Consider the following 26,647-nt stretch of genomic DNA (forward strand, 5'->3'; position numbering starts at 1 on the left):
GAAAACAGTTTAATGGTCTGTTAAAATTTTCCATCTTATTTTATTTCTCTAACAGCTGATATCTGACTGTCCAGTTTATAATGCAAAGTGAGAACTTTCCCTACTGTTTGATAAATGTTGTCCAGGTTCATTTGCCAAGAATGTGTCATCCAAAATGCCTGCTTAGTTTTTTAAAGATGGAACTCCACCCTTAGCTTGTTTTTTAAGTATGTATGGAATGTTACACATAGTAGTGGTGGTCAGACATGGAAATGGAGGGGAGACAAAAATATACATGTGAAATAAACTCAGTATTTAAATAAAGTAAAAAAAGAAAGAAAGAAAAAGGAAGCAGGTGGCAGAGTGCCAGAGCAGATAAGATAGCCAGTCATTTAGGTTCCACAGCATCTTGAATTTAAATGTGACACTTTTTTTCTTTTTCTTTGGTTTTAAACCAAAGTTTTGGATCTCTGCAAGTCTTGTAAACCTTGCAAACTCCGTGAGCTTGGTAAGCCTCTGCAACTTACTTTAAATGCAACCCTAGAAGAGATAGAGAACTGGCAGAAGCTAAGAAGGAAGGAAAGCTGCTTTTCTGAGCTTGAGGGATAAAACCTCATCAGTCTCTTAAGGTGTGTTTCCTTTGGAGATTCAGTCTCTTAAGGCATATTTCCTTTGGAGACCCAGAGCAAGTCTCACTGACAGAATTTTTAAAATTCAGCAAGTTGATGACTTTTGATGGGACACCATCAAGCTTTAAGTATTACTCTAAGCATTAGCACATAAAGGTTTCTCTTGTGAGAAACATAATTTCTTGTTTTATACCTAGTGACTGATATCCTGCTAACAATATGCACTCCTTACCTGCGACCTCTCATTGCCTCAACATTTTGATGGTGATTTCTTCTAATGTTAGGATCTCAAAAAATAGACATGATTTCCAGAAGCATCCCGGTGGGATCTGGTTTGAGTTCCCCTGTACTCGAACCCCATGTTGGGCACCAACTGCTGAGACCTGCACAGCATCAACAAAGGATCTTGAGTAGGGCAACTGGCGATGGACAAAAACAGAGACAAAGAAAACACATCCCCAGCCCTTTTTTCTATTTCATTAGAGACAGGGTCTTACTGAGTTGCTTAGGGCCTCACTAAGTTGCTGAGGTTGAGTTTGAACTCTCTGATTCTCCTGCCTCAGCCTCCTGAGTGGCTGAGATGACAGGCGTGTACCACTGCGCCCAACAGACATGTGATTTTCAAATCTTGAACCTGGACTTGCAGGAGGAGACTACAATAATTCATCAGGGTTATGGAGAGTCAGAAAAGGTGCCGAGGAGGATCAGCAAAAGTTTCTCACTAAGAAAAGGCAACAGAGTATAAGCAAAAGAAACCCATCAACTTACAAAGGCAAGTTCTCTAATATAAACAGAACTCCTTGCTTCCCTCCCATCAGGGCCCCCACCGGCTTGTTTTTCTCAAACACCCATTAATGCAAACATACCATCAGTCGTGCCACCTCCTCATCAGAGCGCTGGTGTTACTTGGACCCTTTCCTGACCTTCCTGCCCCTTAGCTCTACCAGTGCAATTCAGGAAAGACCTCACAAGCCAGCCATTCCTCCATCGCTACTGCCCCCTCCTCTGGACCAAGCCATCATCACTGGCAACCTGGTCTTCATGATCTCCATCTTCTTCACAATTCCCAACCACTGTACTGAACCTCTTTAAAAGTTTGATTATGTCACTGCCTCCTCTACATTTGTATTCATGTTTGATTTTTGTAATAACCCACTGTGGGTCCTCTTATGGCTTCCATTTTATAAGGAAACTCAGGTGTGTGCCTTTGGTTCTAGCCACTCAGGAGGCTGAGGTGGAGAGTGCTTGAGGTCAAGGGTTCAAGGCCAGCCTGGAATGTTTGAGACAGTGTGAGACCCTGTCTCAAAAAAAAAAACAAAAACAAAAATAAAAAAAAAAAAACTACAACAATAAAAAGTGAGGAAACAGAAGAGCAGAAAAACATGACTGCTGAACGGAGGGTCCTAGAGTATTACAATTCTGGCCACTGCTGGTAACTCCACCCTACCAAGAGGCCACCACCAGGGGTCCAGCACTTAGAAGAGTTCTGATATGTGACACTTAGGAGGTGAGAGCTTCCTGAGTCCGCTTCAGGGGCACCCCAGTGCCTCCATATTGCCACCCCTCAGGTCCAGAGAAAAGAGTCCTTTCTTCTCCCACTGCAGAAGGGCCTAGGGTGGCAGATTTGGGCATGTGAGATTCATCTCTGCTTGAGAGGACCAGCCAGTGTGTCTTCAAGTGTGGCCACCTTGGCCTGGCTCACATAATCACAAACACATAACCCTCTTCTCCACCAAGATTTCCGTGTTCTGCCATTGTCCTTTCCTTCAGAGCCTTACATGCTACTCTTTCAGGAGCCTATTATCCAGGTATGTGAAGACAGTAGCAGAAGGACTCATCTGCAGTTGTCCATAAATAAAGAGGATAATATACTTGCAAGTTATCAACTTAAGCACAGCCTTTGGAATTTTTTGTTTGGCTAAGAGAGATGACATAAAAGACTACTGAAATATATATGGTAAGAATAAGAACAATGAAATGTAACTTTCTCCCAAGTTTGTAGATTTAATGCACTTCTAATGAAAACCACTTGGAAATACTGTTGGGGTAATCACACAAAATTATTCTAATTGTCACCTGGAAGTTAACAACATGGTAACTAGGTTAGATAATTCTGATTGAAGCTGCTGTGGTGGCAGTGAGCAGCCTTTGCCCTCTGTTCTGGATGTTACCAAGGTGCAAAGCAACAGGACAATGGGATGGTCTAACCTTGCTCACAGAGGTGCCTCTTGCTCCACCATATTTTCCTGCTGCATTCCCTGAGGACTCCCTGGGCAAGGCTTCCACATTTTTCTGCATTTCTACATGAAACAATAATGTTAAAATACTGAAAAGTTATAAGCAACAAAAAGTTGTGAGGAAGTGCAGGGATTGAACAAAAATGGGCATGCAAAGCATGCACTCTACCACTTAGCTAAGCACCCACCAGCCAAAATAAATAAGCCAAATTGTAAAAGGTCAGTTAAAGTGGCTCTGTTAATAATTATTCTGAACTCAGGATGGAGTAAAATCACTGCTAAAATTACTGGGAAAAAAGTCACAGTTTAAAACACTTCGTCGAAGTGTAAAGTTTCACATCAAGATAATAGGAACCCCGCTGGTGGGTGGCACACACCTATAATCCCAGCAAATCAGTAGGCTGGAGCAGGAGGATCAAAAGTTCAAGGCCAACCTGGACAATTTAGTGAGACTCTGCCTTAAAATAAAAATAAATAAATAAAAAGGGTTGGGATGTAGCTCAATAGTAGAGCACCCCGGGTTCAATCCCCAGAACTACAAAAAAAAAAAAATCTGTGAACCCCAAAATCAATAAGAGAAGTCCAACACAGAAGAGCAGCCCAGCAGGAACAGCTGGACCACAGGTTGCACATGCGGACACTGGGACTCAGTCCTGGTTAGGTGAGCCCTGGTGGGAGGAAGGTGCTGGAACCCAGGGCTGCACAAAGGCTGCCGAAGTCGCCCACAGGAAAGTTTCTTCCACCTGCAGCAAGAAGGAACCTCGTGCACACCCACCTGCCTCCGCCTCCCCGCCTGCGACCCCGTGACCCCTCTCCAGCCCAGGACCAGCACAGCTCGCCTGCACGCAGCCCGGGACACACGTGAGGGCTGTGCCCAGCTGTCCAGGGCCCTGTCCCCAGGCGACGGCACATCCTGTCCCCGCACACCACCAATTCCAGTCGTCCTCTGGTAGAGTGAAAGGTTGGCCTGTGAAAGGAGGAGGTGCCTCTTTCTGTTCTGTATTCTTAGGGCAGAAGGGGGCCCAACAGTGGAATGAGCATGTGACAGATTTCTGCGGATTTCTGCGGCACAGGAAAATCTCTAAAAATTCTAACGTTATTAAATAATAGTTTAATGTAACTATTTAAAAAACTAAAAAAAAAAAAAAAAAAAAAAAAAACCACACTAAAGCCAAACTGGGCATAGAGGGATGCAAAAAAGATTCCACAATGAACAAGTAATGCCCAAGAAATCCACCCACGACGAACAAAGACCCGCGGTTTGGAGACGCATCGGGCACCGCGCCGCGGGGACAGGCTGGAGCTCGGGAAAGCACTGAGCGCCGACGGGTGTCTCACGCATCTTGCATTTAGTTCCTTACTTCCGACTCGTTAAGGCCATTGCGCTAGGGTGTCATCTGTCCCGACCGCGGAGCAGGGGGAGTCCCCTTCAATGCTGCGCCAGGACCAGCGCCAGCGCCCCGCGCACCCTGCCCGCGGGGCTTCTAGAAGCCTGACACTTGATTCTGAGGCGGGGCAGCGACGCTGCGTGACCACCGCCTGGGAGGACACGGGTCTTCTGGCTTCTGCCTACAGAGGCGCGCAGTCCTATGAGGGTGTCGAGCGGCGAGGCAGGAAGGCTAGAGGCCCAGCCTTTCTCCGTTCCGCACGGCGGAAACCAAGTCGACGGTTTCCTTCCCGCTCTTTCGCGCCCTCACACCGGGCCAATCACGGCGCCGCCCGGTTCGCGCCGACCAATAGCAGGGCAGTTTGCCAGGCGGTGGGCGGGCCGCCGGCGGCCGTTACCCACCAGGCACCGCGGCTGCGCTTAGCCCGCACTCGCTCTGAGGCCGCTGCCGAGAGCTGATGCCGCACGCGTGGCGGCGACGGCCGGGTTGCAGGTGCGACAGACCTGGGCGCGGGACGGGCCGGGGGCCGCCGGGCGTTCGCGCCGAGGGGGCGGCGGGCCGGCGCGGCCGCGGGGGACGTGGGCACCTGGTGGCTCCCGAGAGGCAGAGGCAGGCGCCGACCGGCGTGTGCGCGGCCTGCGGGGAACCGCCCTGGCCGAGGGGCGCCAGGTGGGCGGACCCGGGCGCCCGGCTGGGGAACCGGGCGGTGCGGGCTGCCCCGCCAGCAGCAGCGGGACGGCGGGCCTGGCGGTGCCGCAGCGGCTCCTGGGCGAGTTGGCCGAGGGGCGCGAAGGTGGACGCGCGGCGCGGACCGCTGGCTGGGCCAGGCGCGGGCCGGCCGGGCGGGTGCACGTGCTCAGGCGCAAACCCGCCTTCGCCGCAGACACGGGCAGGAACGTGCGCGTCTCCAGGTCGCGGGCTTTGGTGGTGCCACGTCGCCTCGGAAGGTTCCCCGTGGTGGGTCCGTTCCGTCGTTTTTACGATGGAACACGAGGCCTTTGCAAGTTGACAGGCGAGAGCCCCTCTAATTTGCGTCGTGATGATACTGAGGTCTTTGCTACCCAGGGTTAACCAGGGGCACTCAGCCACGGAGCCACCCCCAGCCCTTTGCTATATTTTATTTCGAGACAGGGTCTCGCAGAGTTGCTGAGACTGGCTTTCGCTCGCAGTCCTCCTGCCTCAGCCTCCTGACCTGCTGGGATTACACGCGGCCTCTGGCAGGCCCGGCTCATTCCTCTTGTGATATGTAGTTGTGCGGTTTGGGGTCTTGTTTTTTCCTGTAATGGGGATCCAAGACCTGGAGCATGCTAGACAAGGACTCTACCAATAAGCTGCATCCCCAGACTTTAGTTGTTAAATTCATCTCGGTCCATTTTTATTCTGGGGATTGAACTCAGGCCCTTGAACATGCTAAGCAAGTGCTATTGTACTGAGCAACGTCCCCAGCTCTTTTTATTTTTTGAGACAAGATTTCACTAAATTGCCCAAGATGACTTCAGACTTGTAATCTTCCTGCCTCAGTTTCTGGAGTAGCCCAGATTACAGGCCTAGCCCAGGGCATCAGGCATCCCTGGATGACAGGAACATGTTCTAAGAAATGTGTTATCAGTCAGTTTCATCATTTGAACATCATTGAGTCTATTTATACAGCCACATTCGTAGGTGATATCTTAGAAACTACCAAGTTACGTGGTTTGTTGTTGACCAAAATGTTGTTATGCGGCACATGACTATGATTCTTACAATCATATGAATTGCCCAGTCCGAATTTGTGTATGTTTTTCTTTGGATGTATTTTAATTTTCAGGAGTACTTTATGCATTATGTCTGTTATCCTCTTGTCTAAAATTATTTTTTCTTAGTTATTGGCTCATTTTGTTCATGGTTTTAATTATTTTTAAATTCTCTACTTACCATCCCCCCACACACATCATCTTAATTATTTCTTTTCACAGAGGAAATTTTTGGATCAATTATATGTACTCATTTTCTCCAGTTCTTTGTTTCTTGTTAATCTGCTTACTCCAAACAGGCATTCATCTCCATCCTTTGACCAAATCACTTTTGTAGATTATAAATGACCTCTGTGTTGCCAGATTCAGTTCCGAGTGGCCCTCATCTCATTGTTTTAAATATCCTCACCATTTTCAAACAGCCTTTTCACTTGTCTTCCAGCTTACCATATCTACTGGAAAGACCTACTGGTCTTTCTCCTGCCACATATATTGTTCTTTCTCAATATCCTTTGTTCTTTTTTTCAGCTTTTTCCAACTTTGGAATGCCTCAGCACCTAATTCTTGGGTCTCTATTCTCTTGTTTCTTTTTCATTTACAGATGTTTACATTCAAACTCGTAGATTTAAATCTCTGTTTTGATTGGTGTTATCCAAAAGAAACATAATGCAAACAGTATGTGTGATTTTAATTTTTTTAGTAGACACATTAACAAAGGAAAAATATATACTTAAAATTAGTATTAGTGTTTTATTTAACCCAATATATGAAATTGTTATTATTTCAGCTTGTATTCAGATAAAATGTTAATGACATTTTGTTTCTTTTCATATTAATTCTTAAAAATCTGGAGTGTTTTACACTTACAGCACATCTCAGTTCAGATTTGCCAGTTTCAAGTATTCATTAACCACACAAGGCTAACGGACAGTGCAGTCCTAGATAACCTCAGTGATCTCCAGAACTCTATCTCCATTTGAAAGTCTAATAGATATATCAGAATTAGCATGTGTAAAGCTCTTAGGAGGTATTCTTGATTCTGTTTTCTCACAGTTCCTATCCATTCCAACAAGACAAATCCTCCGTCCTAACTAGTAGATCAAGGATCTAATCACTCAAACTTCTCTGCTGCAGTCACTGTGTTCCCAGCCATCACTATCTCTTGCCCAGAGTATTACAGAAGCCTCCTGACTGGCTAGGTATCTGCATGGCTCTTGCCCTCTGTTTCTTCAGTTGTTTTTTCCAAGTCTCACCTTATCAGAGAAGTGTTCCTTAGCTACCATATTTAAAGTGCACACCCCTCCTCCATGCACTTGAAATAGGTACCCTAGTAAATCAGTATTCCCTCATCTCTTGCATGCTTTGCTTTTCTCTGTTGCTTTGTCATCATCTAACATACTGTATGTTTTACTTACTAATTTGTTTCTTGTGTCCTGCCTTAAGAATGTGAGTGTTTGGGCTGGGGTTGTAACTCAGTAGAGCGCTTGCCTCACACTTGTGAGTCTCTGAGTTTGTTCCTCAGTACCACATAAAAGTAAATAAATAAAGGTTGTGCCCATCTACAACTAAAAAATATTTTTTAAAAAATGTGCCATAGGGAAAAATTTATTAAACTGTTCACTAGTTCAACATGGTACATGGTGGGCATTCAGAGATACTGAAAGATATTCTACTGTATGAATGTACCATTGTTTTAGTTAGCCTTTCCACTGCTGTGACCAAAGGACCTGACAGGAACAATTTTGAAGAAATAAAAGTTTATTTGGGAGCTCACAGTTTTCAAGGTATCAATCCATAGGCAGCTGATTCCTTGGGTCCTGAGGTGAGACAGAACATCATAGCAAGTGTGTGGCAGAGGAAAGCAGCTGGATACAGGGGATCAGGAAGCACAGAGAGAGCTGCCCTCACAGGGACAAAATATAAACCCCAAGGGCAAGTTCCCATCAACACAGTTCCTCCAGCCACACCCTACTTGCCTACAGTTACCACCCAGTTTATCCCTATCCTGGGATTAATGGCATTGATTAGGCTAAGACTAATAGCCCAGTCATTTCACCTATAAACTCTCTTGCATTGTCTTACACGAGTTTTTTGGGGGACACCTAATATCTAAACCATAACAACAATGTCATTGACTTTTAACAAGTGTATGGTTTATTTTGGAATCATTTTTATCTAGTTTTGACATAAATGCTGTCATATTATATACTTTATAAGACTTCTTGATTATGATTTTTTTTGATAACCTAACTGTGTTCCTTGGAAATTCTGCTAGACTGTCTTGTCTGTTTTTTATGTGGCTATTAATTCACACTTTTTAAAAAAATTATTCAATCATTCTAACAGTTTAACAGTAACATTGTTTATTAAACCTCTGAATTAGAATCTTTGACTATATCTGCTACTTTGTTAAATTTTTCCTGTATTTCTAGTAGTATTTTTTAATTATACTCCAAGTATTATAATAATTCAATATTTATACCTTTTCTAGAATATACATCCTTAAATGATGCAGGCCACTGCACTGATGGAGACAGCTTCTGGACAAGTCTACCACAATAGTGGAGGAAGTCTCAAAAAAGGTGAGGGTCTAGACCAGTTGTCTTTTTGGGTGGAAGGATTGTTAAGTGTAATTATACCAGATAGCCCCCTCCATTCTGGCTGCTTTCTAAGCCTTCCTCCATTAAGCAGTTTCTAACTTTGCAAGTTCTGTCAGGTGATTTTTGGTGGATATGAGAAGTCTAGGAAGGACCTTTCAGGAAAACAGGATATAGGGAAGATCAAGTGATTGGAAAAAGAAGGATTTTGTTCAGCCAGGCTTTCAAAATTGCTAATGGGTATAGTTGCTTCAGAGTAGTTCATAGAAAGTGGGTAAGTTGACTTCTGCTGCCCAAAAAGTTGTGTGTTTTGTCTTCCCACAAATCTGAAATTTCTTTTTCTAATATAATGGTAGAAAAGAGCATAAACAGTGAAATAACTGGCCTGGGATTGTAGCTTAGTGGTAGAGCATTTTCCCAGCATGTGTGAGGCACTGGGTTCAATCCTCAGCACCCATAAAAATAAATAAATAAAGGTAAAAGAAAAAAGTTCAAAGAAATAATCTATACTTTTAAAAAATGAAATAACCAAACTATGTGATTATGAACATGTGTAAATAAAGAAATGATATTCTAGATTTTAAAAAATCTCATCCTACATTGTTCATGAGACACACTTAGAAAAGAAAGATTTAAAATAACAGGAAAAACAAGAAACGAATGAACTTAAAAATTTGAGGTGATAAAATTAATAGAGTATAACCCATGTGTACAACATTGTAAGAAGGTAAAGGAATCATTTAAAAGTGTTAGTTACATTATAAAATGACAATATCTGTCATGAATGCTAATTGAACAAAGTACACTTTATATTTGTATATTAAATGCTAAAAACCTAGGGAAAGGCTGCTAGACTTTAGATGTGATAACAGTTCTCTATCTTGTAAATCTAGTATGATATTTCATGCAGTTCAAAATACTCTTAAAATATGAACATAAAAAATTTTGATCTGATGTAAATTTATGATTACACAAATGGTATGCCTTTACGCCATGTACAAACAGAGAAACAACATGTATCCCATTTGTTTACAATTAAAAAAAAATTTGATCTGGAGATTATAGAATAAATATTAAAAATAAAGTAGTTTGCAAATTGGTGCAGCCACTCGGGAAAGCAGTATCGAGATTTCTGAGAAAACTTGGAACCATTTGACCCAATTATCCCACTCCTTGGTTTATACTCAAAGGACTTAAAATCAGCATTCTACACTAATGCAGCCATATCAGTGTTTATAGCAGCCCAGTTCACAATAGCTAGATTGTGGAACCAACCTACTAGATGCCCATCAATAGATGAATAGATTAAGAAACTGTGATTTTTATATATATATATATATATATATATATGAACAGTGGAATATTATTCAGCCATAAAAAAGAATAAAATCATGGCATTCGCAGGTAAATGGATAGAGTTGGAGAATATCATGCTAAGTGAAATAAACCAATCCCAAAAAACCAAAGGCCAAATGTTTTCTCTGATAAGTGGATGATGATACATGACAGGGTAGGTAAGAGAAGAATGGAGGAACTTTGGATTGTGTAGAGACAAATGATGGAAGGGGCAGGTGTAGGGGAAGGAAAGATAGTGGAATGAGACAAACATTACCCTGTGTACAATGAATCAAAATGCAGTCTGTAGGAGCTGGGGATATACCTCAATTGGTAGAGTGCTTGCCTTGCACATACAAGGCCCTGAGTTCAGTTCCAGTCCCACAAAAAAAAAAAAAAAAAAAAAAGTGCAGTCCGTAAAAATAAAAATAAATAATTTTTTTTTAAATGTAGGAAACCTAACTTACCAGACTAATAATTAAAATAGTATGATACTATTGTATACAAAAAGTTAAGAAAACATAACCTAACAGTTATAAAAATATCTATTATGCTCTAATAGTTAAAACAGTATGTAACTGTTGAACCAAATAAAAAGACTAATAAATCTTAGAGTAATGTTGAAGCACATAGTGGATGATTAGTGAGTCATGAAATCATTTAGCTGATTGTGACTGGCCTTTATTTTTCAGTGAAAGGAGACAGAAAACACAAGAATGCATTAAACATAGAGTAATTATTGTTTTGTAAAATTTTTGTTTCGTGTGTGTGTGTGTGTATGTGTGTTAGGTCATGATATAAAATGTGCCTCCAGTTGTCTTAGTGAAAAAGAAAAATATGGAAAACTGCTGATCTTTCTCTTTGTCTTGCCACCACTTCTCATCAGTCAAATTGCTTGTGAAACTTTTATACTAGTCACTTTTGCACTCTTGGTCTACCTGCCTTTGCTCTTCTCCCTCAAGCTTCATTCCTACTGTTGCTGGAAATGTCTTCAACTCTGTTTCAGTCACATAACTACCCTTTTAAGGTGCTTTCATTGATCTTTCTTTGACCGAGAAAGAGAACCAAAAATTCATCTGACACAGCATGAAAGAACTCTCAGTTCATAGTTCCTATAACTCCTATAGAGTTCCTTCACCCCAGGCCAGCTAGCTTCCAATTTCATGAAAATGCCATGTTCTTTCACACAGCAAACTATACTCACTGTTGGATTTGCCTAAAATTATTTTGTCTATATCATTTAAAAACTTTTTTTTTCTTTTTTTTTTTTTTTTTTTTTTTTTTTGGTACCAGGGATTCAACCCAGCCACATCCCCAGCCCTTTTATTTTTTATTTTGAGACAGAGTTTCATTAAGTTGCTTAAGACCTCACCAAATTGCTGAGACTGGCCTGAGGGATCCTCCTTTCTCAGCTTCCTGAGTCACTGGGATTAGTCATGTGCCACCATACCCTGCCCAAAACACTTCTAAAATGTAAAGTTTTTTGTGAAGTCTAATTCTTTCTTCTCAAATATACCTGCTCTGTTAATTCTTATCAGTACTTTTAACTATTGTGTCTTTATATGCTTATCTGTGACCCTTATGAAAGCTAATTAGCATGAGAACAGCACCTCTTATCTGCTTTTCCTTTTATAAGATGCTCAGGAATGGCACCAGAAGGCACCCAAAAATTTATTCAATAATTTTATGAGAGAAAAGTTTTTAATGAAATTTGCCCACAAACAGTGGCTGCCCTGTAAATAGAAAACTCCTTGCCAGTTAAAGAATCCAAGGAGAATCCTGGCTACTCTGTTGCTTGAATTGTCTTAACAAAATACCCAAGTGACAGAAATGTATTCTCTCATAGTTCTGAGTGCTAGAAGTCTGAAATCAAGGTGTTAGCATGGTCATCTTCTAATTAGGCATCTCTTCCTGGCTTGAAGGTGACGGTATTCTCACAGTATCCTAAAGTGACGTGATCTCACATGAAAGGAGGAAGTAAACTCTCTGATGTCTCTTAAAAGAGCACTAATTCTATCATGAGGGTACTGACCTCATCTAAATCTGGTTACCTCCAAAGGTCCCATCTTCCAATACTACCATATTGGGGATTGGAGTTCAGTTTGTATCAACTACCATAAGGGTTATTTGTCATGGATAATATAAACAGTTTTCCTGCTTTGGGAAGAGCCTGGACCAAATCACATCTAAAGTTTTTTCTAGTGTTTAGATTCTGTAATGTTGCTGTTAACATTTTGTTGTTCTTTTTTTGACAGATACATCTTCAAATTCTAAGAAAGAAAATTCACTGTTTTCTTCCAGTGTTTGTAATAAAGTCAAATCTACTCTTCCTGATGATGAGTGGAATACACTGAAGCAAGGAGCTAACAAAGAAATCAACAGTATTGACAAAACAGATTTATTGGAACCATATTTTTCAGCAAGTCAAGATACCAATATAGAGAGTACTCACTCCCAGTCAAGTGAGTTTGAAGACAGTATCGACTATGCTTTTTTGAATGAGACATATTCTATACATTATTCAGAGTCAAAACTAAATGAAAATCTTGCTCTTTTAAGTTCAGAATTAGATCCTGAAAAGCAAAAAAGAGAGGACATATTTTTTGATATTTTGGAGCATCAAGGTAAGAAGACTGTTGGCTTGGAAAAAATCTCCAAGATTTCAGATGATGACTATAAAGAAACTGCTGAAGATATGCAAAAGTATGATATAGATGAAGATTCACAGCAGGAATATCACAGCGCAGAAGAGCAAGAATATATAAGTAACCATTTATCTTTTGATGGAGCCAAAACATTAAGTATATCTAATTTGGAAGTTGTTGAATTAAGAAATTCAGGTTATGAAGTTAAATGTATTAGCAATATAGAAGATAATCATGTTAAGTTGGAAAGTAGTTCTATTATTTCTTTGGATTCACTTAATGTTTTTGCACAAGAATATTCACCTCATGTCTCTAAATTTCAGAATTCTGTCATGATAAAAGAAAATCATGAGCCAAAGCATGAAAAGTGGAAGGAACAAGAGACTAGTTTAATGTACCACACAGTATTTGATGATATTATACAAAGAAGCAATTCTCTTGGAAACCAAGAATCTCAATCTAAGAGTGGTTTCTCGAATCCAAAAGCACTCAAAACTAAGATTTATACTGAAAAAATGAAATCTCAAATAACTGAAAGTAAAGATTTTTGTGGAAATACAATTGTTGAGAACAAAGTTTCACAGCATCTTGAAAATCCTACCATGTTACCTCAGAACAAAGCTTTAGAGTCATTACTCCAATCCTGTAAAGGTTGCCAGACTTCCTGGACCTCTGTTTTTGATGATTCAGTCATTTCTGCCTGTGGATATTCACATTATAAAAGCCTACAAAGTACACCTGACCCAGCGTTAGGTTTCTCTGTTACACTACCAAAGATTTCAGTCAGAGAAAATCAGGCAGTGGAAAAGGATAGCTCCCTAAAAGTTGTTAACAGCAGTACCACAAATAAAATTTGCTCTCATGATAGGAAAGGAACATGTCCTAAATCAGTGACAGATACAGCAGGTTGTACAGTCACGGTTAATCAGACAGTGGATGTTAGCACTGATTTTAGGGCTTGTTTCACAACCAGCAGAGCAACTAGTGCAAGATCTCCTGTGGTATCCACGTCAAGCAATACAGAGATAACGATGATGAATAAACAACGGCCTGGTGGATGGCAGAGTGGAAAACAAACCAGTGTGGCTTGTAATACAGACTGGTCATGCAGTCCAGATTGTGTAGACTCACAGATGGTTTTGACGAAAGGATCAGAAAGATCTGTCCCAGTTGACACTTCAAAACCAAATGGAAATTTCCTAAATAAGGTAAAATCAGTATGACTAATTATAAATTTTATTTTACTTTAAATTTTACCTTATAAAGCACATGCTAATATAAATGTTGGTGATCCATTATGTTATATTGAGGCCTTTGAGAAAAAATGTGAGGGGAATGAGTAGATAGATTGCCTCCAGCTCTATTCTCTGGGAGTAGCTATTGCCACAAAGACCTTTTGAAGTTTATTTAGTTCTACATTTTACCAGTTTGGAACTCCAGATATAACATGAGTTGTTTGTCATATCTTTACAATTTAATTTTAAATTATACTTTTAGGATTCTCTGGAACTAAGAAAAACATTGGATATTATAGACTTAAAGAAACATCCTGAGAGGTAGGTCGGATATATAAACTTAACTTACGTGAGAAAAGTCTGAAATAGTTTTGCTTTCTGTTTAGCATACTTAATCATATAGAATTATATCTAAAAGGAACTTTAAGAAATTATCTGCCTCAGCAATTTGTCTTCCAATAAATAATGGTGAAACAGTATGAGATATTAAAGCTCTTTACTTAATGAGATTTTAGTAATCTTATGGCTTATGTTTCCTTATTCAAACCAAATCCATGTTGATTTAATTTTTTTATTCCGCTATAGACCAAAACAAAATAGCACCTTTTGAATCAAATGTCATACCCTTAAAGAAGTTAATAGCTACACTTACTGAAGTATTTTAATCTTAATTTATCATATAATTATTTTGTACTTACTACTTATAACTCAAAACACAATGGAGAAACAGGAAGTCGGATGGGAGAGAAAAAGAAGCCAAATTAGTTACCAGTTATCATGCTCTGAAGTCATTTAATTTTTTGTTCAACCATTCTTTATTTTTCTAATGAGTTTAATTTGGTATCTCAGCTCTGTAAAATGAAATACAAAAATTGGCTTCCATAATAGCTGGACATGGCAACTAGAAAAGAAAACTTCTAAGAACTGTCAGTGTTTAAAAAAATGTAGTGTAGTGACTTGGAACTTTTTGGTTTGATATCACAGTAGACTATTTGCTTATATTATTGATCCTTAATTGCAGGAAAAATATACATTGTATTTTTTTTCTATTACAGTAATAGATTTAAGAACAATTTCAATCCAGAATGCTCATAACTTTTAAAGAATCTTGGCCAAAACTTAATTTAGGTTGGAGGAGGAGGAAAAAAATCCATTGATTCTGGATAAGTGAAGTCACAGTCTTAGGTTGGAATCCTTTTTTAGGTAAAAGAAAGTAAAAATTTGCAAATTGCTAACACTTCCTTGACTCTTAGAATATATTTAGCTTTGACTTTTTTAAAAAAATTTTTGATTGTAGGTGAACACCTTTGTTTTTATTTATTTATTTTTAAGTGGTACTGAAGATTGAACCCAGTACTCATGGGCTAGGCAAGTGCTCTACCACTAAGTCATAACCCCAGCCCCTAGCCTTGACTCTTGACATCCTTGTTTTTGTTCCTATAGCCTCTCTGTCTTTAGTAGGAATTATTTAAAACTTGACAAGGAACTGTAAAAAATTTAAAATCTGTTTCTAGAGGCATATAATTACTGTGGAAAAATGGACTCTTATTTGGTTCTGTCTTTTATTTTAAAGGGAATTTCAAGTTTCTAAAGAGATGGAGAAGAATTTGCCATCAAAGTGCTGTCAGAATATAATGCAGAGAGCCATAAAAGCAGAAATGCACCTTTTAAATGTTCACTATCAGATGTGTCATCACCATTGTTGTGATATTTACAAACTTGTAATGGAAAATAGAGGAGTAAATAGGTGTTTATTAATTTTAAGTTTGTATTTTCTTAAAATCTATCACTAGCTTTAAGTTTATTCTAGAAAATTTATTTTTCATTTTTAAAGGGCAAAATAAGGGGTACATTATAATTTGATTTATTAGCTGTCTTAGAGGTAACAGGCATTTAAAAATAATACATTTGAGTTTTGTGGAGGGGCAACAGTGCATTGTTAGAATGATGAATGGAGGGAAAGGATAGATTCAGTGTTTATTAACTCCAAGTAGGATACAGTCAGTGAGAGGGTTTTGTATGATATTCTACCATATTCTCTAGTTTATCCATCAAGAGTTGCTTGTGCTCACCCTAGAAAAAACACATCTAGTCAGGCGTGGTGGTACGCCTGTAGTCCCAGCAGCTCAAAGAGTCTGAGGAAGAAGGATCATAAGTTCAGAGCCAGCCTCCACAACTTAGCAAGGCTCTACAAAGTTTAACAAGACCCTGTCTCAAAAAATGAAAACATCTAGGGATGTGACTCCCTGGTTAAGTGCCCCTGGGTTCAATCCCTGATAGAAAAAAGAAAAAAATCTATTGTAGTTCATTCTCTTTTACTCAACAGCTAAAATTTTATAATCTAGTAGAGTTAGAACTAAGTGAATAATATTAGTGTTAAATGAATGTCTTGGGCCTAAATAATTTATTTTTGTGAACTTACCTTTGAACAGGAATTTACCAAGTAATTCTGCTAAGAAAGAATTAGGGTCAGCATTACTCTCTGTTCTGGGAGACTTAAAAGTTAGATATATGAACTTGAAAGAAAAAATACACAAGGGCACACTACTGGAAGAGCTGCCCCCACTGTCAGTAGAATCAAAATTATTGTCTGCCTTCTCTACTTTTGCTTACAGGGTATGTATATATGTTTTAAGAATAAAAATTGTACTTTATTTAGACAGTAAGCATTTAAACAAAGATATTTTTCTCTCCTTTTTCCTATTTCCAGCTGATGAAAGAAGAGGCACATGAGTAAGTTATAATTCATCTAATTTAGAATTTATTTGATCGTACAACTGCTTAATTCAGTTAACTTGAACTTCTCTGTTTTGGTCCCTATTTGGAACACGGATCCATCCTTTAATGAAATGCCTATCTGTTTAGCTTTTCAGGAGCAGATTCTGAACTAGATAATCAAAGTGCACCTGATGTTGATGTTTCTCCAACCCTAAAAAAGACACTCTCTCAAGTGAGATTTTTTTATTTAAAGTTCATCAAGATAGATCTTTTAATTTTATGGCCTAAGTAAACTGTAACTTTCAGAAACCCTCACATTCTACTTTTTGTTCAACTGGCTTATTTTATGTAGTACCATTTGAATCATGTAACCAACTAGAAGGAACATAATGTTGTATTTAGGTCCACTTCTGACCAAGATGTCAACAATCTATGGTGAGTAGGGTGACCGTGTAATTTATCATCAAACCTGGGAGTTTTATTTTTTTAATGCAATACTGGGAATTGAACCCAGGACCTCACAGTTGGTAGATAAGTGCTCTACCATTGAGTTATATCCCCAGCTATTTTTGTTTTATTTTGATACAGTACAGTTTCCCAGGCTGTTCTTGAACTTTGATCTGACTGCCTCTTGAGTAGCTTGAATTCAGGCATGTGCCATTACATCTGGCTCAAACCTAGAATTTTTGAGGATAAAAGACAGTAATGTTAATAATTGAGTGTGATGATAGGTACAAACCCAGACCATCTCAGGAAAACCATGATATATTGCCACCATGATGTTGAGTCAGTAGGATTAAACCTAATGCCTTTCACTTTCACCTCATGAGGTAGAGTAAAATGATATTCCATTCATCTTGGACAAAACAAAGTTTTAATTCCTCCTTTATGAAAGAAATCACTTGGGTTTTCTCAGACCTCAAAATTAGGTTTCTTCAAATCTCAAACATTTGTTTCCCCAAGCAAATATTTGTCAGATGACAACCAAGAATGTTGATGTTTTATCAATGTAAGGCTATTCTGTAAATTCTGAAGTGATAAAAAGCATTAGTTAAATATACAGTCCCTTGTCAAGTGAGGAGGTATTAGGGTAGGAAAGTCGAAGTTTGTTTCTGCTTTTCTGACTTTGGTTTTAACTCTGAGGTTTCATTATTTGAGTAGTCTCATTTTACTTTTCGTAGTGCTTGGGATTGAACCCAGGACCTTGTACATGCTAGGCAAGCACTCTACCACTGAGCTTATTCCCCAACCCCTTGAGTGGTCTTAATTCCCCAAGATGAATTACAGAGCCAAAAATCAAATACTTAGTTATGTTTCTTTTTACTAAGAGAAATTAATAAAGGTAAATTAGGAGATTATTTGATTGTTAACAAAAATGTTGATTATCCACAGAGAACAGATTCAAAACTAGATTTTAATGTACTCAAATTTTTTACATGTTTTCTTAAACAATTTGCCCATTTAATGACTATATGTTGTTCTGAAGCATTCTTCCCAATTATAATAGTAATTATGATAAAACCTGATTATTTAAGAACAATATATTGTTTTAATAAATACAAGATTGAGAACTGATGATGTTGCTCAGTGATAGAGTACTTGCCTAGCATGTGCAAGGCTCTTGGTTCAGCAGTCCCTAGCATGACAAAAAAATAATAATGAAGTACAAGATGCAAATAAATATAACATCATTTTTATAATTGTAGTTTTGATTATAAAGCAATATGTCTTTTAAGTTGGAATTACACTTTAATGCCTGTCTCATTAAATTAACTGGTTAGGTGTAAAAGCCAGTGCAGTGTAGTGTTTCCAGATTTCAACTATTCACATACCATTTTCATAATTTACTATAGCCGTATTTTACCTATATGTTAGTTAATTACTGTCCCTTTAAATAAGTTTAAAGAACAATTCACTATTACATGTGGGGAAGAACTTTTATTTCCCATAAATAGAAGATACACATAAGCATATACACTAAATTAAATATATAAAAAGTTAACATGATACATATTTCTATGTATAGTTCTAAAAATCATGTCAAATGCTTCTAGTGTATGTATGCCACATTTGCTCAATAACAGTAGTGTTGGCATATAGACTGGTTTCAAATACTAATTCTTGTTAATTGTGTGACATGAACCAACAACTTAGATTCAGCTTTCTCTTCTATAATGATTTTTTAACTCTTGTGACCTTCATTATTGGGAGGGATAAATAATGTTGGTGTAGAGTGCCTGTCATATACTAAGAGCATAATAATTGTTAATCAGTATTATCTTAATCCTCAGATGTCTTTATTGTCTGACTGTAGTCATCCTACACAAGATACATCATCTGAGAAAGATGGTTTTAAAAATGGTAATATAAACGTAGACTTCAGTCAACTGAAACTTGATGATAAAGGTCAGTATAATAATGTATTATTTTGTGTAACTCCAGAAAACAATAATGTTTAAAATATTTCTACTATTCATTAGTTTTTTCCTTTAAAAGATTTTGATCATTCCAAAAAGATGATTAATTTTAATGTAATAAAGAACTGCAGCATTGCTTAATCCCTTTAGAGATGGTAATGTTATTCTGTTATAGAATGATCATCTTTTCTTCAGTAAAGGACAACTCAAATGTCAAAAAGTAAGGCTTTTAATAAGCTATAAATCAGTGTTAAAGGAAAATTAGTAAGCAAATCACTCAGACTGAGAAGAATGTTATTCAGAGACTGCTGAAAGCCCTTCTCAGAACATTTATACTTGGTTCCCTTATTTTACTAATGTTAATCATTGTATTTATACATAAAACTGGTAGTCATCAACATACTGATGCATGTTTTTATATAACTTTTCAGTGTTAAACATTATACATAATTCATAGTTCACTGTTTTCGATACCTTAGAGTACAGAAATTACCGCGAAATAAGTGAAGACTGGTTTGATGCTAAAGAGAACCTGACAGGAATTGACTTCTCAGGAACACAAGAAAATCAAATAGAACATGACAGATGGAATCCAAAATTTACACAAGGTTTGTTCTTAATAGTTGACTGAGAAATTCTAAACTAGCTTGTTTGAAAATAGTGCTTGCCTACTTCTGTGTTGTATTGGGAGACTGAGCTATTATAATATTTTATTCCATTTGGTGGCTTTTCTTATATATAAAAAAAAGAAAAGTAGTCAGTTGGAGGTCAGTTTTTTAAAAGATTAAATCACTATTAAATGTTTATTTCTGCCAGGCATGATGGCTCACACCTGTAATCCCAGCAACTCGGGAGGTTGAGACAGGAGTATCAGTTTCAAGGCCAAACAGCAACTTAGCAAGGCCCTAAGGAACTTCACAATATCCTGTCTCAAAAATCCCGTGTCACAATATCCTGGTTCAGTTGTTAAGCCCCAGTGGGTTCAATCCCCAGTACCCCCCACACACACACAAAAGAAAGGATTTCTTTTTCAGAGACTGGCTTAAAGTTTAAATCAAGGATTTAGTTAGCAGAAGATGCCTGATATTCTCTTCCTCCTACTGAATGCCAACCATCAGTACTCCTTCAGGGCATCCTTTTCTTCTCAACCTTTGGCAGGTACTTTCAGCCATCAAATTAGAGATGAAACCATTGCTTTTCCTTACTTTAATAATTTTAACTACTTAAGGAATGTTTTCATCTTTATATAGTCCTTAAAATTACTTATAATAGGATTTTTTTTAGTATCCATGATTATTGCCTTCTATCATTTCTAATGATATTTATGCTACCAGTGGAGCAAAGGTATCTAGTTCTAACCACTGGTGCACATACTAGCCCAAGGAAGGTCTTTCTTTCTTCCTCTTTGAATGCTGTCTTTGATAGGAAATTATCAAAGAGCAGCCTCCTTACTCCCTACCCTGTTTTAAATACCTTCCTTTATTTTTCCTGTCTATTTCTGTGGATTTTTCTTTTATTTAATTTAACAGTATGAGGGATTTTTTAGAAATAATGCTTATTAAGCATTATAATTTTATTAGAAATAATGCTTATTAAGATTTGTAATAATATATGAAAGTATAAGAAAATTCACCAGATGTGGTGGCACACACTTCTTATCCTAGCAACTTGAGAGGCTAAGGCAGGAGGATCTCAAGTTCAATGCCATCTTAGACAGCTTAGGGAGACCTGGATTCAATCCCCAGTACCAAAATAATTACTTTAACTTGAAGTTTCTCAAACCTGTAATAACCACTCTGAATATTTTAGTGACTATTCTTCTGTGCATTTATTTGTACCTATATTTAATACACATGCAATTTAAAATAAATGACATCATATTATTCAGTTTTATTATAACCATTTTTGTCTTTCCTTGCATTGTTTTCCTCCATTATCACGTATCATATACATCATGTTGTGGTTCCTTGGCATATTAACTGCCTTTCTACATTTATATATTAGCTCAGAGAGACCAGGAATTTTTGTTTTGTTTACTGCCTATCTCCAGTGTAAAATTCAGTGTTCAACCCACAGCAACTTCAGCAAATATTTTTATTGTACTAATGGAAGGTGAGGTGGTAGGTAGAATGTGCATCTTCTGAGTTTTGTGCACAGCCCTTTTTTTTTTTTTTACTTTCTCCTCACTGCACTGTAAAAATCTAAATTATAAAGATAAATGTTATCACTGTTTTTTCTTTAGAATACATTGTTATACAAACAGATTAATAAATCAAGTAAGTTAATGAAAAATTGCGGTATTACCTAGAAATGAGGAACTCTGCCTGAATTCAGCACCATAACCTATTAGATTTGTAATCAGAACTCTTAAGGCCTCAGTATCCTCATCTGTAAAATGAAAATAGCAATAGCTACCTCACAAGGTGATTGTGAGAATTATGTGAGATGATGTGTATGAAGTGGTTGGTATATTGCCTAGAGACTGGAAAGCATTCAGTGAGTGCTAAACTACTTATTGGTATTATTATTTAATGCAAAATAAAATTTACAAATCTTCCATTATCATATAAAATTTTTTGAGCATGTAAGTAAAAACTAAGAATTCATTCAATAAATATTTGTGTACCCCCCTGAGTGCTAGGTTTAGGAGTTGATAGTCATTTGAATCTGAATTCATGGAGTCCTTTTTGATTTCAAACCAGATTCTTTTCACAGCAAGACCTCAAAAATATAGTCTAAGAAATTTTATCAGACAAGAAGACATCTGAAATCAAACCCTAGATTTGTGATTTCCAAAATCATGCTGTCTAGCTCAAGTTATTTATTGCTCCCTTTTCTTATGGGCCCTTACCATTGTCACAAGCTATATATTTGCTGTTGATATTTACCTGATATAGAAGTATTTTTGGTGTGCTGTCCCTCCAGCAGAGGAATATTCCAGAAGTAACTTCTGAATCAAGAGATAAATGACATTTTTCTTAGTTATGATGTAATTGATAAATTTTTGAGCTTCAGGAGACTTAATCAGTCAATTCAGTCTCTTTTTCTTTAAGATGACATGTTTAGGACCCAGAAATCTTAAGAGCTGTACTTTGTAAGGCTTGTCTGCAGGCTAGTGCTGATATTTGCTGCAAAGTTTAAAATAAACTTGGTAATCTGGGGAGGGTAACATGAAGTATTTTCAAATGTCAGTGTCATTTCTATTGCATGTTATGTCTTTCTATAAGTAGAAATGAAGAATGTTGAACCCTTACGAAGAGATAAATGTTTTTTGATACATGTTGGTGGTCTCTGCCCTTCGGTATCTGAGGTATGCCAGGATTTCTCTTTGGGGCTTTATTTTTAAGTTTATCAATTACTCATGTTATGATTATTAGTTTTTTCTACATTTCAACAACTTTTATTTTTCTTCTTTTAGGCTGATTTAAGGTCTCATTTCCAAAAATACCAAGTTTCTGAAATTTCGATTTACGATTCTTCTACTAATTACAGGTATGTTTCCCAAATTCACTAAGTTTTCATTATTGTTTATCTACTGTACACCAGAGATTCTGTAATAGATGTGAGCCACATTGGTGAGAAAATCAAAGGCCACTCCCACAGGAGATGCCCAGACAAGTGGAAGGAGATACATAGACAAATAGCTGCAATCATTAAATGGTGCTATTCTTCATCAGCTCTTTCTTTGTACTTTTCAATGTGCCATTTGTGGTATATAGAATAGTTCATGATTTTGTGTATTTTATCATGGCTATACCATTTGCTAGGGGAAACAGTGCATTATTTAAGAGAATAAGCTCTAGAAATAGATGGTTCATCTCCCAGCTCTATCAGTAATTTCATGCATGAATTTGGGCAAGTTACTTATCTTTTCTGTACCTTGGCCTCTTTGTAAAGGGAGAATAATGGTACCTTCATAGCATTGCAGTGTATTATAAATATACATAATATTTCACTGTTGTATATGTGCACAAAATGGAACAATATAATCTGATCAATTGTGTTCACTAATACCTCCCCTTAAATTTTGCTTTGCACCCTTTGAATCCTCTGGAGTTCGTGCTTATATATAAGAAATAGTTTTAATTTTTTTAGTATGGTTATCCAGTTGCCTCTAGACTGACAATCTGCGCAATTCTTTTCATTTATCTACTTTTCATATTTAAAACATTATATTTTAATATAAAATAAATAGAAGATAAGCCAAAAATCTTGCTGTCTTTTATTTTCTGTTTTTAATTTGTTTTGTATTTAGTTATCCTGAATAAACATTCTTCTTGTCCCAGGTAGGTATAGTATAGTAACCTTTTTATTTTTAAGAACGTTTATTCTTTTTTTAAAATTTTTTTTAGATGTTGATGAACCTTTATTTTTATTAATTTATTTATATGTGGTGCTGAGAATCGAACCCAGTGCCTTACACATGTTAGGCAAGTGCTCCACCACAGACCCACAACCTCAGCCCAGCATTTATTCTTAAGAAAGATAGGTTAGTCAATAGTTACAAAATTGTATAAGGTAAAGTCATTAACAAAGAGCTTTTTCATCTACTTTTATATTTTAGATATGCATCACTTGCTTTTAAAAAAAACAGCGATGCAAAGATGGCTGTGAAAGAAATGAATGGAATAGAAATAAATGGAAAATCAGTAAATGTGCGGCTTGTTAAAACTCCTGGAGAATATACATCACCACTTTCCTCCAAAAATGGGAATAAACTTGGTTTGAATAATTTGGAGAAAAACACCAACAAAGAAATGAATGCAGCCTCCTCAATTTCTAAATTGCCCAGAACTAGGCCAAGGCAGCTGGGATCTGAGCAAGACAGTGAGTTTTCCCCTTCCGACCAGAAGGTTAGTTTTCTTAATTGGTCCCATAAATGGTCTCTCATACATGCCTTATTGCTATAAATATCTTTGTACAATAAACAATTCCAATATTGACATTTGAAATTGTAAGAATGAGAACATCAAACTCAATTGTTTTTAATCTTGATTCCACCTTAACCTGCTTTTATACAGCTCCATTTGCCCTTTGGGGGTAGGCTGGGAGTGGAGTGGTTTCTAGATCTTTGTAGATCTAACCAAAGAAAAAACTCATTCTCTTTAACATTCTTTGCCAGTCCTTTGCAGGCTTTTTGTTTCTATAATTAAACACTATTAGCCTATAAGTAACTACATTTTTATCATTCTTTTTTTCACAGCTAACCTTATCTCAATTCTTAAAATCAAAAAATACAGTCATTTAATGTTCATAAGCCCTCATCTTTACCTCATCGAGGTCTTAAATACCACATGGAAAGTGACAGTTTGCCTTGTTTGCACTCATCTCTCCACTGCTGATCAAAATTCCTGGTGTCCCTTAGGCATTCCACAGATTTTCTTAAATTATACACAGTAAAATTCACTTTTTGGTGTCAATGACTTTAGACAAAGGCATATCAACAAATATCCATCACCATAATCAAAATAATAAACATTCCTATCATTCCAAAAAATTTCTTTCATTCTCTGATTTGTTTGCTGTGTTCAGTTGTGTTCTTTATTCCATCCTCTCCTAATTCTTAGAATTATCCCATTCCTTCTCTATACCATTAATGACTCTCATCTTCACTGAAACCTTTTCTTTCATTCATGGTCACCTATAGCCTTCCTAATCCTGTCAGGATTTTCACTTGACTTTGCGTTTCTTTGAGTTTTCCCTCCTTATTTGTACTGCTTTCATTGCTAGACTTCTCACTGAAGTAGTTTATGTGCCTCCATTTATTTGATTGCCTCTCTCCTTTGTCCTAATACTTTGACTTCATTCTCAAAAATTTTACCTAGTGTTCTTTCCATTGTCACTAGTGACCTTTTTATTGGTCTTTCCCTCATCTGCCTTCTTTACCACATTGGCCATCCCTTTTAAAGACACCTTTCCTTTCATCTCACTGACATCTCCTGGTTAGGATGGATTTGGGGTTACATAGTTTCAATGTATAGTAGAAAGGAAAGAAAAGTATACCTGGGTTATATTGGGTCTGAGCTAGAGGTTTGGGGTTGTGGCTCCTCCCCTCCTCTCTCATTTGGTGTGTATGGATTCTTGCCTGGGCATCTATGCACCTACTTGTCTGTGCATGATGGTTTTCTCTGCTCATGCCTGCTTTCTTGCTTTGTTTTGCTTAATTCTGACTGGTATTTTCAGTCAAGCCCCTGTGATCATTTGACTAATTTATTTGCTTCATGTTCCAGTTTCATGTTTTTTAGACAGGTAATCCAACTGACCCAGCCTGTGATTTTGGTGTGCATTAGTTCAGGAGACCACACTCTTGGTCAGTGAGCTAGGTGGTGGGCCATGGGGTTGGCTATGGGTTGGAGTATGCTGATATAGAGTGTGTGGATAACAGTTTCTGTTTCCATCTTTGTTATACTGTACTTCAAGTTTTCATACCTTTCTAAAAAGTAGTTTCTTGTACCCTTTTGCTTTTTATCATATTTTCAACATTTATTCATCCTATTCATTAATTTAGGGTGTCAAGAAGAATTGTAAACAGATTGAATCTGCTCATTTATTACCTGAAACACCTATTCAATTTATACCTCCAAATACATTGAACCTTCGTAGTTTTACCAAGATCATGAAGAGACTGGCTGAACTACATCCAGAAGTCAGCAGGTAATGACTAAAATTATATTTTAACAGACTTTTAAGTAAAATATAGTTAAATTCTATAATTTAGCCATATTCAGAATGGATTACTTTGGAAAAGAAAAATGCTTATGTATGTTTTCTTTTTGCATAGAGACCATATTATAGATGCTCTTCAGGAAGTGAGAATAAATCATAAAGGTTTCCTGAATGGCTTATCTATTAGTACTATTGTGGAAATGACTTCATCTGTTCTGAAAAACTCTGCTTCCAGTTAGGAATAAACAAATGAATAAAGAGGTAAAATAAGCCATCTTCTTTCATATTTAAGCATTACTTAAACATTTTAAGTTGATTTCATTTTCTTTTGAAATACAAAGAATACTTTTAAGATAACTCAGCTGTTAGAGTGCTTGCCTCGCAAGCACAAGGCCATGAGTTCAATCCCCAGTACCGCAAAAAAAAAAAAAGAATAATTTTAAATTAAAATGGTAACATAAAAATACTGAATTTAAAAAACAGTATTGTATTAGATACCTATTGACACAAAGCCAATTACCTTAAAATTAATTGACTTAAACAATATTTATCGTCTCACAATTTGCAGATTGGGATTCTTAGCTGGGTGTTTTAGTTCAGAGTCTCACCATGTTGCATTCAAGATGTTGACCTGACTATGGTCACCCAGAAACTGGCTGAACCTAGAAGATCTGCTTCTATGGCAGTCCAGTCACATGGCTGTAGGCAAGAGGCTTCCTCGCCACATGGACCTGCCTTTCTGTTAGACTCGTTGGATGTCTTTACATTGTGGCAGGTGACTTCCCTTGGGAAAGCAAGGGAGCACAGAAGATGCATTGTCTTTTGTGGACTGCCCTTAGGAGTTGCAATCTGTCATTTTGCCACACTATTAGATGGGGGTCACTACATCTAACCCATACTCAGGGGGAGGGGTATTAAGCACCACCTCTTGAAGAAAGGCAGCAAAAAGTTTGTGTATATTTTTGAATTTCTGCAGATTAACATAGAATTCCCTTTACAATCCAGTGTATTGTGTCTTTTGTTTCCAGCATAGATATCTAGGTGATTCAAGCCAACTTTCTACTGAGA

At 37.5% G+C, this 26,647-nt stretch overlaps 1 protein-coding gene across 1 annotated transcript; it reads left to right on the forward strand.

The window, feature by feature from the left end:
* The first annotated feature begins 4,603 nt into the window (after positions 1–4,603).
* Positions 4,604–25,818, forward strand: Rbm44 (RNA binding motif protein 44). Its single transcript, XM_047547608.1, has 15 exons — positions 4,604–4,725; positions 8,458–8,548; positions 12,154–13,751; positions 14,041–14,099; positions 15,352–15,525; positions 16,211–16,394; positions 16,489–16,511; positions 16,644–16,728; positions 18,788–18,902; positions 19,393–19,521; positions 22,144–22,223; positions 22,332–22,405; positions 23,478–23,766; positions 25,422–25,567; positions 25,695–25,818. Exons 2-15 carry the CDS (start codon positions 8,473–8,475, stop codon positions 25,816–25,818), a joined length of 3,156 nt encoding a protein of 1,051 aa, XP_047403564.1. The 5' UTR covers positions 4,604–4,725; positions 8,458–8,472.
* The last annotated feature ends 829 nt before the right edge of the window (positions 25,819–26,647 follow it).

The sequence above is a fragment of the Sciurus carolinensis genome, chromosome 3, assembly GCF_902686445.1.
Source record: "Sciurus carolinensis chromosome 3, mSciCar1.2, whole genome shotgun sequence".
Classification (NCBI taxonomy): domain Eukaryota; kingdom Metazoa; phylum Chordata; class Mammalia; order Rodentia; family Sciuridae; genus Sciurus; species Sciurus carolinensis.